General features: G+C 42.9%; 1 protein-coding gene across 4 annotated transcripts in view; it reads left to right on the top strand.

The window, feature by feature from the left end:
• Positions 1–5,655, top strand: part of Rerg (RAS like estrogen regulated growth inhibitor) — a 102,445-nt gene extending 96,790 nt beyond the window's left edge. For all 4 annotated transcript variants that reach the window (XM_021644280.2, XM_060384317.1, XM_060384316.1 and 1 more), the window contains 2 exons: positions 2,494–2,567; positions 3,971–5,655. In XM_021644280.2, coding sequence (XP_021499955.1) covers positions 2,494–2,567; positions 3,971–4,378 — 482 coding nt within the window. In that variant the 3' untranslated portion in view covers positions 4,379–5,655. The remainder of the gene's footprint in view (positions 1–2,493; positions 2,568–3,970) is intronic.
• The last annotated feature ends 12,527 nt before the right edge of the window (positions 5,656–18,182 follow it).

Below are 18,182 nucleotides of genomic sequence, written 5' to 3'. Positions count from 1 at the left end.
GGCAGAGAATTGTTTACTGTAAGAAAACAGGAAAGTTTTAGTTTCCAAAGGCTGCAAAGTACTTGCAAAGTAGTTGATAGGAAGGAAGAAGGAAGGAGAGAAGAGAAGAAGCAAGGAAGGAATGAAGGAAAGGAGGGAGGGAGAGAGGGAAGAAGGGAAGAATGAGGCTCTGATAGAGGGAAAGAGGGGAGGCTAGTCAGTCTGGAAGGTAAAGTATGCTGAAGAAATGAACAAATAAAAGCACTGGTTTCTGTCCAGTCTCCAAGAGAGGTAACACCAGGCTTGTTTACGTGTTTGGTTAGATGCTGGGTGATCAATATGCACAAATACCCAGTTAGTAATTGTGTTAGATGGCCTGCCATCTCTGCAGCCCCCTCAATGGAAATTTTTAAAGCAATTCTTCTTGGTTTTATGTTCAAATATAGAACGAGCCTACAATTTCCTTCATCTTTTGTCTTCTTGTTGCTGCTTTCGAACCACCTGCTATTAGGGTTGGTACATGACCTGCGTCGTGATGCCTGGCCTTTGAGTCCTCTCCTGAGGGAATCAGTTTATTCTGATTCCCTCTCCCATGTTGGAGAATCGAGTACTGAGCTCAGTTTTCTTGTCGCTGCCCCATTTTTCCTGAACTGTTTGTTAGTGAAACTTGCCTTTGATGCTTTTCTCCACTCCATCCGGAAAAGACACACTAGGCTCTAGAATTGTAATGCTGGATTGCTTATGATACAATTTCAATTTGTTCTGGCCACCAATGTCCGGTTTCTCTAACAAGAAGCTCAACATTAACTGAGCCACATTCTTTCGTGGGGAGTGTACTTTGTTTTTCTCTCAGCCCTCCCCACTTTGTCCTCAGTATCCCTAAATTTCATTGTAATGGGTACATCCTTTTGGATATTTTATCTTAGGACTTTGAGTGGCTCATTGCAGAGATTCTTAGACGTTACAAAGTCAGCTGTTTCCACACCCCTATGGATTTTCTTCTCTCCACTGAGGCTCATTTTATAAAGGATAAGATTTACAAATCTGCTATCCATACTTCTTATTAGAATTTCTGTTTATGAGCTATGGACACCTTCTAAGGAAATCACACAGTGTGCCCGTCCCCAGCTCAGTCACTCTCCTTTGCCTGCATTGCAACTCCTGTCTATGGCTGCACCGGCTGACACTGCTTTCGTTTTCGAGTCTGCTACACAATGAGAGCCATTTTCATGACTGCCCAGGCTTCCTGTACCTGCCATTTTCTTATCCCTTTGGGGCTTGGGGACCACTCCACCATGAACCCAGCAACTGTAGCTGGCACAGAACAGCTGTTATTTTCTGCTTTGACTGGGCAGTATGAAGGAGGAGTGTGCATTACCCTGTCCCTGCTCCATCTGCTCAAACTCTTCATGCTTTGAGTTACCATTCTTCACCAACCACCAAACACGCTCAGGTGCCTCTTATGGTCTCAGGGTCCCTGATAGTTTTGCTTCATGTGTTCATCCTGTTACAGTCTAGGGCTCTTGATCAGGTTTGGTATTTTTGTTGCGGTTGTTGTTGTTTTATCTGTAAGTTAAGGAAATAAAAGGCAGGAAACGTTTCAGTGTGACAGGTAGCAGTGTGGAAATCAGCCAGTGAGTAAAGGCTTTTCTTAGCAGTAAAGAAACATACACAATACAGCAAAAATAGAGAATAAGCGTCTTTATTAAGTCTCTAAAAAGTTCCTCCACCCCAAAATTAGGGTTGGTTAGGTTGAACAAGGTTTGAATGGCCGACTGTCCCACAGCTAAACATGTCCTGGTCAGTCTTGCTTTGTCAGGCCCATCAACCAATGGCTGTGCCATACTGGTGAGAAAACAAGCCGTTGTTTTAAGTTGCTAGGTTTTTGTCTCAGGTCAGGAGGGTGAGGAAAAAGCTAGCCATCTTGAAAGTTCACCATCCTTATCTGTCTGCCTATCATGAAATCTAGCTGAGTCCTACCCTTCCAGACTTTCCTACCTCCCTCTAATGTCAAGGATCTTTGCAGGATTGAAGTTAGGAAAATACCCGTTAGGTTTTTCTGTTTAAAAAAAGAAGAAGAAAGAAAGAAAAAAGAAAAAAAAAACGATCAAGGCAGGATGGATTTTGTATGGGAAATGCCTCTTTTGTTTTGGTGTATTTTGTATGGGAAATGCCTCTTTTGTTTTAGAATGTAGAGAAGTCATTTAATTTAAATGGAAAAGAGTGACAAGGGGCTGGCCTCACAGGAAAAGAAGATTAAGCCTGGAGAAAGGATAGAGGAGCAAGGAGGCAGCCGGCTTGAGGTTGGGCCCTTATAAAGCTCTTTAGAATGCAATGCTGTTCCTTTGTCCCTCTGTTCTTCCATCCTATCTTTCCTAGACAGCTCCTCCCACCATCACCCCACCACCACCATATTGCTGCAAATTGCTCTTCCTGTGCTTAATTTCTCACTTAAAGGACCAAATTAAACCTCACATGTGCCTTTGCGCCTTCTTCATTTTCTCATTCTTTTAGAATCAACCTACCGACACCAGGCGACCATCGACGATGAAGTTGTTTCTATGGAGATCCTAGACACCGCTGGCCAGGTGGGTAGGGTTTACCACATCAGATGAAAAAGAGATAAAGTTTGTATAATGTAAAAAAAAAAAAAAAAAAGAACTAAGGCATTTTTTCTATACATGACTTTTACATGACCAAAAGCGCATGTCTTCCATTATCTGGCCACTTTATACATTAATGCTTATGTAATTTGATCCTTGTGAAACAACCCTACAACCAGTGCTTCAAGAAGGCACTGGAAATATATTACAATAGTCCCAGACCATCTGGGGTAGACTCTCCCTCTATATTTGGGAGGAGGGAGGTGCCAATGTATTCATTGGTTTTTATAACCAAACATGTTTTTTGAAATGCTCAGGTGAATTTAAATAAGCATCTCTATTGAAAAGAATTACAAGCATGCAAGGTGAGTCTTTGAGAGAGCCTAAGTCTATATTCAAATTCTCCATGACCACCACATTACAGGTTTGTTTGTGTGACTCACGTCACACTATGTGGAGATGCTTCCCTGCAATGCTTGCTTGCAAATTTCCTTGACATTAGTCAGACTAAGTCTTACAAAAGAGTTGATAGTCTTAGTTCCCAAAGATACAACTGACCACAGGAATGAAAGGTTAGGTGGCCGGGCATTCCCATCGTGCTATAACAATGACCTGTGACCTTCAAGAAGACTTGAACTAAAGAGTTTAATCCAAGAAAAGTGGTCCTGAAATTAAGTATTCCCATTTCTTTCTCATCAGCCCCTCCTTATGCAGGGGCCTTCACACAGTCCTGAACATTGAGACAGGCAGTGGCCTCTGGAAGGCAATTGAACCCATGAAAACAGTAGGTTTTTTTTCCACTCCTCCCTCTCATCCTTTCTTCTTTTCTTCCTCCTTTTCTTCTTTTCTTCTCCTCCTCCACCTCCCTCTCCCTTTGTTTCTCTTCTCACACACAGTGCCTCGGGACCTTACTGTGTAGCCTAGACTGGCCTTGAATGTGGCCTACACTCACTTCTGCCTGCCAAGTACCAGGATCACAGGCACATAACCCTCCAGACTCAACCAGCATCCCCTTCAAGCTGCCCAAGTTTCCTTCTCATGAAGGAGTCCCACCCCTCTCACAGCCACTGCAGGAGAATAACATAAATTAGGTCACTGAGGATGGGGTTGAGGGAGCCCAAGCCTCCAGCTTAAACAGTAGAGGTTATACAGCTTGACATTGTTTTTTTCAGTTGTCTATAACCTGGACAGGAAGAACAGGAAGACAAATGGGGGTGAGCTGTACTTACCTTCCAAACTGATTAAGAAACTAAGCTGGTCCAGGAAAACAGCCAAGACATCTAATAACAATCAGATACAAGGCAGCGTAATTAAGGGGTTACCAGGCAACAGCAGTGTGCGCATTTTGGCCCGGGTCTCCTGATCCTAAGTCTTTGCTTTGCCTACAGGAAGACACCATCCAGAGGGAGGGGCACATGCGCTGGGGGGAAGGCTTCGTGCTGGTCTACGATATCACGGACAGAGGAAGCTTTGAAGAAGTGCTGCCGCTGAAGAACGTCTTAGATGAAATCAAAAAGCCCAAGAACGTAACTCTCATCTTGGTCGGAAACAAAGCCGACCTGGACCACTCCAGGCAAGTGAGCACAGAGGAAGGGGAGAAGCTGGCTACAGAATTGGCCTGCGCCTTTTACGAATGTTCCGCCTGCACGGGAGAAGGGAACATCACCGAGGTATTCCACGAGCTCTGCCGAGAGGTGCGCCGCAGGAGGATGGTGCAAGGAAAGACAAGGCGGCGCAGCTCCACCACTCACGTCAAGCAGGCGATCAACAAAATGCTCACCAAAATCAGCAGTTAGAGGCCCTGCCAAGGTGGACCGAAAAGTGGGAAGTCCCTCCTGGCTCTTATTTTGCCCTTCCAAACACGAGCGAAATATCCTCCTCTTTATTCTGACTTTGTCAGGGTTTCTCGTGGTTCCCTGTCAGCCTGGGTCCCATGCTGTGGCGCTCTCTCCCTTTCCTGCTTGCGTAGGATCCGTGCTAATGTAGTTTGAAGATGTAACCACCAAAGACGCTGAAGTGGCTGGGTTCGTGGAAGCTAATTTTAGGCATCTCTCCCATGCTTAAATAAGCTCAAGTCTTTCCAAAGGGATTTTAAGATCCGGTTTCTTGGGGAGGAATATAAAGATCACCATAAGGTTTTGTGATGGCTGGTGAGAACTGGAGAAGGGTAGCTGGGCTATTGGAATGGGGAACATAACTCTAGTTCCCATTTGAAGAGAGGGGTTTTTGTTTGTTTGTTTTGTTTCTCTTTTTATTGTTATCGTGCTTAAATTAGGCAGTTTTTCTTTATTTCCTTTTTAGGTTGAAATGTCATCACGGAATTTTGTTTTGTGGCATAATTGTCCATTTCAATTCAAGTTGGTTTGCTCAAAGATCTATAGCAGTCTGTATACCCCGATTCTATTATCTCTCCTAAATAACAACAACAACAAACCACCCAAGACCCACTATTCAAACTGTGCCCTAGGTTTGCTCCTCCAATCTTGGGTGATCAACAACAATAACAACAAAAACACCAAGATCTTTGTACCAAAGCTTGAATCCACTGCATGTTAGTAGAGGAATTATAATTAGAGACGCCTGGTTTGTATATTACTCTATTAGCACCGTAGCACAAAGGTAACCCTCTAAGTGAGAAAATTATGATGCTTACTTATTCCTCTTGGAAACCAAGGCTGAACCCCACGCAGTCAGGAAGAGCCAGCCTCTGATTCAGTATGTTGGCCACATGTCTTCTTAACCTTTCAACCTTTGGGTAAGAGCAATTCACTTGGGGGAATTTGGAGAAAGGATGGATGATTAAAATGCATCATACCTGAGTGAGTGTGTATGGCTTGGCTGGTGAAAGGGTTATGTAACTGCCAACAGTTGATGGCCCTTTTCTCCATTTCCTGCCCCATATAGTAAGATTTGGGCACTTTATTTTAGAAGAAAATATATATCTTTTACATATGTATGTATTTATATGTATAAAATTTGTAAGCATTGGAGGCTTTAATTCACCAACATATTTGAACAATCTGGTGTAACTGACTTCGTTTTATGTGACTATAATAAAAAGTATAATTTTCAAGTTCTGTCGAAAGCTTTTTCGTGAATAGTCTGTAAGTTTAGGGGAGGCTTGGGAAGCAACTGAATTGCAAGGGGAAAAGTCAATGAATGTGATTTGAAAAGAAAGTAGCTCCTGCTAATAACAATGGCTGCTACTTTTAGAATACTCAGGCACTTTATTTTGAGCACTTTGTTCATTTTCTGTTCGAACTGTCAGAATTATCCTAAGACAGTAGTGCCGTGAACACCATGGTAGAGGTATAGAGGCTGGGCCAGAAGGGAGAGGAAATGATGTCACCAAGTCTACATGGGTGTTTACAGGGTAGAGCCAGAACAGAGTAAAACTCTTTGGTCCACATTGTGAAGCTACTAGACAGTTCTTAGCCTGGACTGCAGGGATAAAAAGACAAAACGAAGTGGTTGGGGGAAAACTTGGCTTCTTTATTCTCTTGTTCATACACTCACTGTAAATATGTTTATATATGCCAAATATATAATTTTATATAGCCCACTTCATGGTATATGAGCGAATTGAAGGAGTACATTAGGGCAATCTAAGAAAGCTAGTGAAAGGCTTGTAAGTAGTATAAAGAGCACTGAAAGGAAATATGGAGATATGAAAAGTGATGGTGAATGCAGAGCCCTTAAGAAGTTTGGAGGGCGGCATACATCATTTTTAGAAGAAGAAGGGATGGGAAAGTTGAAGGAAAGAATTAAAAGTATGCAAAGTATAGGAAGCAAGCAAGCAAGAAAAAAAAACCTATTTCAGCAAGAATACCTGTTAAAGAATGAAGTGAATAAGTGACATGGTTATACGTTTTCAGAGGTTTCCACTTGGACAACCCAAAGAAAATAAGAAATAGAGAAAGTTACTGTTTGGAATTTGTCACCTTCAATATCCAGTCTCTTTCATCTCCATTTATCATCTCACATATCCTCACGTATTTACTCAGTTGGTCCCTGGTAAAAACAAACTCTTAAGGCAGTAAAAGCTTAAATGGCATCATTCTTGAGTCAAACATTAAGTTGGAGCTGGAGAGATGAGCCAGCAGGTAAAAGCTGATGCTACTCTTGCAAAGGACCTGGATTTGGTCCTCAACACCCACAGGAAGGTTCACAGCTGCCTGTAACTCCAGTTTCAGGGGATCCAACTCCCTCTTCTGGCCCCCAGAGGCACTGTACACATGCATGCCATTGAAGTACTCACCACATAAAATACACAAAACAAAACTACGAAAGCCAAATGGACTCTCAGTGCAGTAACTACCCTAGACTTGGGCATGTAGATAAAGGTAAAGGAAAAATTCCATCTTTTAATGAAAGGATATGTCAGTACACAGCTCTAACTTAGGTACTCCTCTCACAGGTAAAGATTACACAGCATCTACACAGGTAAAGATTACACACAAACTGCCAGTTTGAAAGATTGGCTTCATTTTGATGAAGGCTAGTGATGTAAGAGTCATTTACTAGAGTAAGGATGGGGTCTTATCTTCCATACCAAAGGCATACCATTCATGTAAGCGCAATGAAGTGCCAAGAACCCTATTATTTTCACATATCACATTACTAGAAGGAAGAGAAAGTGTGTATGTAATTCTGACACTGAGTAATGAACAATAAGGCACTAGTGTTTCTGAATGAAGGAAGAGTATCAAGGTAAATGCCTGTGAATGTACCAATTTAACACCAAGTAACTGATTAAAAAAAATACAGTATGGCTTCCAAGTGATAGAATAGATCCTGAGAGCTTATTGAGATAAAAATCAGAATTTGAAGAAACAAGGTTCATCAGAATCTGTGGCCCAACAGATCTGCAAAAGACTGACAGACATGACTCAGGCTGACATAAAAGGTGAAGAAGGACTTCATGAGTTACTTTCCTGACCCAGTGACCAACAGAAGGGAAGAAGCAACACAAGCAAGGGAGGGATTATTTTGGCTCATCATTTAAATGAACACAGTCGATAGCCAGGGAACATGGCTGGAGCTTGTTCACATCTGGACCTCAACCCCCAAGACAACACTGCCTTCATCGAAGATGGGCCTTCCTCGGTAATGCTTTCTTATTCTTGTCACGGGACTCTGGAATTGTTCTCAGGGACATGCCTAATACAGTCGAGTTGATGATGAAAATTAACCAGTGCGAAAGCAATAGATCCATGAAAGTTGGGAGAAGCAAACACAGGACTGGATGATAGTGTTTTGTGTTTCCAACAGCTATACTGAAAGGACCTCATAATATGCAAACAATACACAGGAGCTTAAAAAACAGGGAGTTAGAAGACTACTGTATTGGCTGAGTCTAAATTATTCCTTAAAGGCTCTAACAGAGCCTTTAAAAGTTGAAGACTGAATCCAGGTAACTTGTAGTTTCCTTCTAGAAAAACATCCTATTACAAAAGTATACAAACAAATTCTGTATTTGACAAGATTAAAAATCAAGATGGTTCATATATGGTCTAAAATTATGCATGCAAAGAGACAAGAAAATGAGCACCAGAAATAGGATGAAAAAAACCAATAAATAAAAACAGACCAAGGTGAGAAATGCTGCCACTATCAAACAAGGAAATTAAAACAGCTTTACAGATGTGCTCCATGTATTCATAAAAGGTCTGAGCATAACAGGAGCAGATGAAAAAGATCAGCATTAGAGGAAGGTGACTTCCATCTGAAGAGATAATGTACAGAGCTTGACTATCATCAGATTAGATGCTGAAGAAATTCTAGTGAGATGACACAGTGATTGAAACAGCTAAAATGAAACAACGAGGAAGATAAGTGACTGCAGATTCTGTCAGATAAAATCAAGCAGAATATTTAATATGATTGCATTCCCAGAAGTAGAGGGTACTAGTGCAAAAAGAAGCAAAGGGTGCAGCAAAAACTAGTAGCAGGCTGGAGAGATGGGTCAATGGTGTAGAGTATTGGATGGTCTTCAAGAGGACCCGGGTTTGATTCCCAGCACCCGCATGGTATCTCACAACTGGCTAAAACTATAATTCCATGGAATCCAACATCCTCTTTTGGCTTCCGTGGACATCAGACACAGAAGTGGTATACAGACATAAATGCAGGCAGAATGCTCATACACATGAGATAATTTAACAACTAAAAAAATTAGTAATAAATGAAAAGATAATCACTGGGGGAAAAAAAACCCAAATTGTAAATTTGCAGATCTAAAAAACTCAAAAGATTCCAGAAGTAAAATATTCAAAGATGCTAATATCATAACTACTAAAATCACACCGATGAAAGACAATGATGAGGAGAAACATTTAAAAGCCACTGAGAGGCAGAGATACACATTATCCACAGGGGAGCATGGATAGGAATGATAACAAGCTAATTGTTCTGCCCAGGTGGGCAGACTGGTGGGCATTAGAGTCACATATTTTATTTAAACGATTAGAAGACAAAACATCTTGGGATGATGTTACAACTTACAGTTCTTTTCATCAACAAAGGTGAGAAAAGGCTATCACCCATGAAAACAAGGTCAAGAACAATTTGTTACCAATAGGTTTATTCTATCAGGAAAGTGAAAGGGTATTTTTAGGCAAGAAGAAAATATGCCACAGGGAAATGTGTATCCGCAGAGAAAATGGATTGTACTAGGGATACAGTCACTGTTTGACCTGATTTTGTTTTCTGTTACTTCCATAAAACACCTGGATAAGGCAACTTAAGGGAGATTTCAAGTTACAGGCCATTTTTATGGGAAGTCAAGGTAGCAAGAGCTTGAAGCTACTGGTCGCATGATATCTGCCAGCAGGAGCAGAGCATGCATTTGTGATATTCAGCTTGCTTTCTCTACTCTGCAGACCAGGGCTACAACCCCCGGGAATGGCGCCACTCACCTAAGTCTGGGACTTCCCAAAGGAGATCAAGACAGTTGGCCACAAGTCAACTTGGTCTAGCCAACCTTTCACTGAGATTCTGTTAGTGGGTGGTGATTCTAGGTTGTATCGAATTGAACATTAAAATTAACCATCACACTGTCCCCGCCCAGAGCTGGGAGACCCAGGGAAGCTCCTGTTGAGAGAGGGATCCAGATAGGGTATGTGCTGTGTGGCCTTCTGGATGAGCCAGCCTCCCTGACACCTGCTGGAAATGAAGGTTCCAAGTCTTCAAAGTTTCAGTTTACACCTTTTCTGATCTTAAGAAAGTATCAATATTTTATGCAAAAATAATAATTTTACTTAAATCTCCTTTGCTGAAAATAGCCACACCCTGTCTCTCTCTCTCTCTCTCTCTCTCTCTCTCTCTCTCTCTCTCTCTCTCTCTCTCTGTGTGTGTGTGTGTGTGTGTGTTATGTGTGCACTCACTGGTGTTAGCTGGTTTGGAGGCCAGAGGTTGATGACGGATGTCTTCTATCATCTCCATCTATTATCTTTTGAGATAGGATTTCTCCCTAAATCTGAAGCTCACCAATTTAGCTGCAGTAACTGGCCAAGTGGGCACGTGAAATCCCCAAGTCTCCATTTCCCAAATACTGGGGGCGGGGGTGGGTCCAGATGCTATGGTGGTTTGAATGTGGATGCCCCTCACAGGCTCGTATGTTTGCATGCTTGGTCCTCAGTTATTGGAACTGTTTGGGAAGGATCAGGAGGAGTGGTCTTGTTAGAGTATGTGTGGCCTTGTTGGGGAAGGTGTATTACTGTGGTGATGTTGGTAAAAAGCCCAATCTGGCCCCAGCCTCTCTCTGTCTCTCTCTCTCTGTCTCCTCTCTCTCTCTCTCTGTCTCTCTCTCTCTCTCTCTGATTTACTGATCAACTGTGAGCTCTCACATACTCCTCTAACACTGTGCATGCCTGCCTTTCACCATGATGACAATGGACTGAGCCTCTGAAACTATAGGCAAGCCCTCAATGAAATGCTTCCTTTTATGCATTGCCTTGGTCATGGTCTCCCTTCACAACAATAGAACAGCAACTCAGATGCTATGCCCACCTTTTCTTTTATAAATGTGAGTGCTAGAGAGCCCACCTCAGGTCCTCATGCTTGGACAAAGACCATTTTATACAGGTAGCCTTCTCTCCAGCCCTGAGAAAGATTTTTGAGGGATAAAGCTTGTCACTGTGACCTAGTGAAATTCTTGGTGAGTCCCAGGTGCAGTTCCTCCATGACAGCCCGTAATAAAAACTTTCATCTTGTCATCTCCATCTCCTCAGAGTTTGGGGAGCCATGGGATTATTGCAAAAAGCAAGGGTATTGCATAGAAACAAATATAGAATGTCAACTGAATCTATCCCCTGAGCTACAAAGTCAATCTATGTGCCAGTTATATCCTACTTAGAATTTATACTCCTGACATTTGCTGGTAAATTAGCTTTTTGGAATCCTGAATGCGGTTTCTCTGGAAAATAGTATTGTGAATTTCATCTCCCCAGTAAGTCTGCAGGAGCATGCGTAAGCCATTTCAAGCACGCCCCTTTTCGCAGAAAGATTAGAAACGCTTTCACCATCCCCTCACCTGTCCTTCAGTCTCATGCGGACACAATCAGGCCTCCCTTCCTGAAACTCTCTACTAAACACCTTCCTTTGGGAGAAGCTTTGGATTGGAAAGCTTTAAAGATAAGTTGAAAAGTTAAACCGAGCTATCTGGTTCTATTTCAAATAGCATGGGTAAGTAGAGAAAACTGCACAAAAGGCTTTGTTTGTTTGTTTGTTTGTTTGTTTTTATATATACATAAAGCAAGTGTATCTTGATGTAAAAGAGACCAAAGGGACTCAGTGATTGTCCCGTTCACCAGCATTTCCCAAAGGCTACTTTTTGAAAGTGTATGCCAATACCAGTAACACTTAAAAGGTCAGGGAGAGCCAGGAGCAGAGGTGCTGCCTGCAATCGCAGAGCTGAGGAGGCTGGGTCAGTCGGATGGCTGTGATTTGAGGCTAGCTCAAATAGTGAGTTCTAGGCCATCTAAGGCTACATAGTGACCAACAGAATTGTTTTCGGCCATAAAGAAAAACGAAGTTCCATGATTTGCAAAATAAATGGATACACCTGGAAATAATCATTATTAGTGAATTACGCCAGTCCCGGAAAGATGGGTGTCATGTGCTTCCTTCTACATGTGCTTTCTAGATTGTACGTAGGTACATAAAATCATGTGTGTTGTATCTCATGACAAGAGAGCAGAAGTGAGACTGTCTGGGACAAGGGGAACTAATGGGAGGGAAGAAGGAGGAGGAGAGAGACAGGGTGGGGAGTATCTTCAATGTATACTATGCATTTGTAGGAAGACACCTTCATGTAACACAATACCATGTATAATGAATGTATACATGAGCTGTACGTGTGTGTGCGTGTGTGTGTGTGTCTGTGTGTATCTATGCAGGAGAGTGTAGCGTGTAGGAGAATTCACATGCCACAGCACATATGTGGATGCCAAAGGGCAACTATGGGCAGTGTTTGCCCCTGGGAGCACTGGGCTAGGGGAGCTGTGAGCCTGCAGGAGTCTCCAGTGCCCGCATCACACACCGTAAGAGAGGTGGGGTGACAATGTGCACCACCTCGCCTGACTTTCCGTTGGTTCTGTGCCTTCAGATCCGGGTTCTTAGCTCCATAGCAAGCGTCTCCTCTCTTTTCATCCGCCTAGCCTCAAGATGTTTAAAGCAGAGGGGGGAATTAGAGATGCCCGGAGCTCAAGTACCAATACTCAAGATGAGCAGCTCCCGACTGTCCGTGACTGTCTCCAAGGGACTCACCATCTTCTCCGGCATGGTTTGAGCAGGGTGTGGGTCCCACTGTAGCAATGTTGAGAGGTGGTGGACATTACACAGTGACATACAGTGGAAAGTCCTCAGCTTTTCAGGAACACGCCCCTGGGGGAATCATGTTTCTGGGAGAAGCTTGGAGTTCACAAGCTGTTGGAAAGTTCCCTTGCCTCTGAATCTTTCTCTCTTCCTGTCTCACCAGGAAATCTCTCTTGTCTGTACTCTGACCAGATAAAGCCATTCAAACAGAGACTTAGAGTCTCCAAAATTGCTTACTAAGCAGGTCTCCTTTGTGGATACTGCATCCAGCATCTAGACTTCTCTTTTCATCCCAGGATTGCTTTGAACTTGACAAGTGCCTGGAAGGGTTAGCGGGGGAAGGAGAATTGTTGAAATTCTCAAAAAGTAAAAGAAAAAAAATTGAATTTGAGAAAAGAAATGAGGTTCTTCACACACGAGGATTCGAGTTTATAAAGAGAATCTCTGGCTTACTTCTAAAAGGTCAGAGGATAATTTCCCTAAAAAAAAAAAAAAAGCTCCAGAAAACTTGGCATATGACTCTTTACTTAAACTCAGTTTACAAATACATTTTCTAGACCACCTCCAGCACAGAGGTGTGTAGCAGGCTTGTTATTAGTGGATGTCTTCAAACAGTGGATTTTATAGCTGAAAGCCCAACTTTTGTCAGCCTCTGTGTTTGCATTACCAGGAGAATTTAACATGGGATAAACTGCAGAAAAGCGTGTTATATAGAAGCCTGTGTCTCCAAAGAGAAAGACACCCAGCTTCAATTCCTCTGCTTAAGTCATTCACAAGACAATGGTTCCACTTAGAGCTCAGATTTTAAAGTTCCCTTCGCTATTTTCCCCTAGTCCGTTTTACTCCACCTTGGTAAAGTCTGCAGCATGAAGGAACTGAGAGGTCGGCTAGGTCAGTTGAGATGTTATCAGCTACAGTAGCTTCTCCAAGACACTCTTCTGGCCATGATTTCGTCTCATAAGTATGCTAATACTTTTCAAGAAGTGGATCTATAGCATGTTAGCATACCATATTACTCAAAGTTCAAAGGATAAGAAACATGCAACCTGAGTTAGCTGGTGCACAGAATTAAAGTTTGTTGTTGTTGAAAAAGTCATTCAGGGGCAGGAGAGATGGCTCAGTGGTTATGCATGAGTACTGCTTTTGTAGAGGACCTGAATTTGGTTCCTAACACCCATGTTACTCACAACTGTAGTTAGGTAACTCAAGCCCCAGGGGATCTGGTATTTTCTGGCCTTCCTGGGAACCTGTGCATACACACGTACACCATGCTTAAAAATAAAAGAAAAATCCATACACAGAACAGGTGGAAACAGGGCATGGAGACACTCATCATCCAGGTTTCTTAGGCAACAGCCAAAAATCAAACTAAAGGCACCATGCTTTGGTGCTCTTCCCAGCTGAAATAAATTAGCAGTGAGTCAACATCCTGCCTTTATCAACCTCACCGACTATCAACAGTCCACTAACCTTACAGCCGCAAGGGGGGAGCAGGCCTTACGCTGGGATGCCTCATGCTGATGAGCAACTGGACTGGGACCAGAAATACCATGAACAATTACAACGGCGCCGAGCATGCCTCCCTAGCTGTAACTACAGAGCAACAGCCCATGTACAAACTGCTGCGCCTGAGTTCTGCTTGGTAAACCCAGGCTCCACACTCGCCTGCCAGGTGTTTCCTCAACGCAGAAAACCATGCCTTTGCTAAAAGGTCAAAGTGTGGCGGAAAGGCCATGAATTCATCAGTAAGTACTCCTCTGTCTTGGGACTGTCTTGGCCAAATTCTCCTGGCATCACACTAGTGATAATGTGTCCTGTCCCATCTCCACCCTGAGCTTAGGTGTGGGGGATGTGAAGATTCTCACAGTCCTGACCTAAGCGATTCCTGTATTCCCTGTGGCAATGTTTCTCCACAATGGGCCCCCCGGCCACTGTCGAAGAGTTATCTGGGAAGCTTGTTTAAGATTTAAACCCTGGACCTAGTCCAGAACTACTGAACCAGAAGATGTGGGCGAGATGCCCAGAAATCAGCACTGTAACAAGCTCCCCTGACAATGATCATGAACTCCAAACCATGGCCGCTTTGGCTGCAGATAGAGAGTGCGGCAAGCATAGCAAATGTCTATTTTCTGGAGAATTTGTGAGTCATGGGGGAGGTGAGTGATGTCTAAATTTGTGAGGGGGGGTTGTTTGTTTGTTTGTTTTTCCTTTTTTACTCTAGAAAGCAGTGATTCTCAACTCTTGGGTCGTGACCCCTCTGGAGGTCAACCAACCCTTTCACAGGGATCGCCTAAGACCTTCTGAAAACACAGATATTTATATTATGACTCATAACAGAAACAACATTACAATTATAAAGTAGCAGTGAAAATAATCTTATGGTTGGAGGTTAGCACAACAGGAGAAACTATATTAAGGGGCAGGAGCAAAGGAAGGTTGAGAAACACTGCTGTAGAGGGAGATGCTGGCCGTGTTAGAGGCAGGGGTCTCTGAGGTTCTTTTCTATTTATTTATTTTATTAATTACAGTTTATTCACTTTGTATCCCAATTGTCGCTCCTTCCCTCATCCCCTCCCAATTCCACCCTCCTTCCCTCTACTCCTCCCATGCCCCTCCCCAAGACCATTGATAGGGGAGGTCCTCCTCCACTTCCCTCTGAGCCTAGCCTATCAGGTCTCATCAGAACTGGTTGCACTGTATTCTTCTGTGGCCTGGTAAGGCTGCTCCCCCCTCAGGGGAAGGTGATCAAAGAGCCAGCCACTGAGTTCATGTCAGAGACAGCCCCTGTTTCCCTTACTAGGCAACCTACTTGGAGACTGAGCTGCCATGGGCTACATCTGTGCAGGGGTTCTAGGTTATCTCTATGCATGGTCCTTGGTTGGAGTATCAGTCTCAGAAAAGAGCCCTTTGCCCCAATTTTTTGTCCTTGTGGAGCTCCCATACCCTCCTGAATGAGGTATCCCAGAAGCCAAAAGACACATATGGTATATACTCACTTATAAGCGTATATTAGACATAAAATATAGGACAAACATGCTAAAATCTGTACACCTAAAGAAGCTAAGCAAGAAGGAGGACCCTGGGTAAGATGATCAATCCTCACTCAGAAAGGCAAACAGGACAGATATCGGAAGAGGGAGAAAACAGGGAACAGGAGCCTACCACAGAGGGCTTCTGAAAGACTCTCCAAGATTCTTAAAGCTGGACATGCTTTGATGAAGGGTAGCTTCTACCTTTTCACCTCCAGCTTGCTAACACATGTTCAGTGAAGTGCTGTGGAGAATTCAGATCTCTATCATTTGCCTGAAGACAAGACTTTCTAACCACGTCACTGAACAGAAACGAGGTTTCCCTTTAAATGAGGGAATACTATAGTTCCTTCTGATGCCCCAAGGCTACACTTCAAAGGCCTACAGCTCCCAGGAGCCCACAGCTAACAAGCTGCCACACATCCCGTCAGTCCTTCCTGGGAGATCACCTCTACTCTGAAAGGCATAGCTGGGGATGAGATGGATTTTCATAGCTATCCCCTGGATTCGGGAAGTGCCCTTCCTGTGGTTATGCCACCTCTACTGAGGACACTATTTCTGTGCCCATCCCTTTACAGTCCCAAGATTGTCAGGTCTATGTCTAGAAAATACCATTTTGTGCTGGTGAGTCTATGCTTGTGCATGTCTGTGCGTGTGTGTGCCCAATTATGCACAAAGAAATGGAAGCCACTTTCTTTATTTTTTTCTTTTTATAGTTTCAAAAAAAGTTATTATTAAAAAAGCAAAACTTTGCTAGTAAACAAAAGCATCACACACCAAGACTAACCAGACCCCGAGTTCACACAGCTCAGTGTAGTTCTACAGGTAGGAGAGGCATTCAGTGGAAGCTGAAGGCCTCACATTACATCTCGCTCTCATTTTCTAATACAGTTAACACCCGCCACCAAAGCCAAAGTGCTCATGACAGGACTAGAACTAGAAAAGCAACTAACTGGCTTTGTATTCTCATTCATAACTCATGCCCATTACCTGCATTTCATCTTCCCTCACTCCCTGGTATGAAGGCTTTCTTGTCCTATTTTTAATGCTATGCTGTACCCACACATACAGTATTTGCACACACGCGCACACACGTATATCATTGTCTAAATTCCACATGAGACAAAACGCTTGCTTTGTCTTCCTTCTTGATACTGTGTGGCTTTGATTCCAAGTCCATCATTTTCTCGCAAATTTAAATTTTTTTCACTTTATTTTATTTAGAGATGAATAGTATTCATGTGTATTTGTGTGTGTGTGTGTGTGTGTGTGTGTGTGTGTGTGTGTGTGTGCGCGCGCGCGCAGCATACATACTGAAAAATATAGAAGATACTAGATGATGGAAAATATTCTATGTTCCTGGATAGGCAGAATTAATACTGGAAAAAGTCTGTACTTCTAAAATTAATTTAAAGAATTACTGCAGTACCTATCAAAAGTACCATGCCATATCTTACAAGTTTAGGAAAACAATACCTATGGAATCATGAAAGACCTTGTATAGCCAAAGCAACCCTAAGGAGCAAGAACAGTGCTGGAGGTATCCCAGTATCCAACCTAAGATTACACTGCAGAGCTACGTGATAAAGACAACCTGCTATTGGCATAAAAACAAACAGGAAATCAAAAGAATAGATGAGAGGATTCAGAAATAAAATGTCAAAAAGATGACCAGTTAATTTTTGATAAAAGGAGGAGAAAAAAAACACCCTCTTGGGGGAAAAAGCTTATTCAGCAAACGCCGCTGGTAAAACTGGATTTCCACCTGCAGAAGAATGATTTTTATCTTTCAATTTGCACAAAAATTTGCTCAAAATAGATCAAAGACTTTAATTTTAAAGCTGAAACTGTTAGAAGAAAACACAGAGGATAGCTTCAAGATAATGGGGTAGGCAAGAACGCTTTAAACAGAGAACCAATAGCACAGGAACTAGCCTCAACTCTCAACAGAAAAATAAAAATAAAAAGTTTGTGTGCAGCAAAGGAAGCAATCAGCAGGGTTAACAGCAGCTCAGAGAGTGGGAGCTACACTGCAGACAAGAATCTAAAAAGATTTGCAGAAATACCAAGGAAACGAAACAGCCAATCAACAAGAGAGCCAAGGAACTAATACGCGCTTAAAACAAAACAAAAAACTACGAATGACCAAAAACTGTTTCAAAGTATCAGATCTCAAGCAGAAACTATGCATCGAAGAAAAAAATGAATGAAGGGATTAAGGCACCAGTGTGGTTGTCTTTCCCTAGGTGACATGGGACTGGCTGAGGTGCTTGTCCAGCGAGCATCACACAGAGAGCTCTGGGATAACAAAACGGCTGAAAATGACATTCAGAGCACATGCTGCTCAATTCTGAAGATTAAGGTGTCACCTTCTTGGTCACCTTTCCCTTGACTGACATTCATTTCCTTCTTTATACGCACAGACTATGTAGTTCGTAACAACTCCTCTCTGTCTTGCTAGGTGTTCATCTGTGCTTCCGTTGGTGCTGGGAACCCAAGAATTGGCTACATCATAATAAGCCAGGTCCCATTTGATTTTGGCAGCAATGGTCTCCACCGTCTCTCTCTCTCACACTGTCTTAATATGAATGTGTAAAGAGTTCAAGTGGCTGGAGAGATGGCCCAGTGGTTGAGAACACTTGCTGTTCCTGCAGAGGACCTGAGCTCAGTTCCCAGCACCCACAAGAGGGCTGCCGACTACATGTAACCAGAAGATTGGACGCCTCTTCTGATGCCCCGGGCACCAGTCAGTACA

This window comes from Meriones unguiculatus, chromosome 5 (assembly GCF_030254825.1).
Source record: "Meriones unguiculatus strain TT.TT164.6M chromosome 5, Bangor_MerUng_6.1, whole genome shotgun sequence".
In the NCBI taxonomy this organism is placed as follows: Eukaryota; Metazoa; Chordata; class Mammalia; order Rodentia; family Muridae; genus Meriones; species Meriones unguiculatus.
The sequence above is the reverse complement of the archived record's forward strand: the minus strand, read 5'-3'. Positions and strand labels throughout refer to the sequence as shown.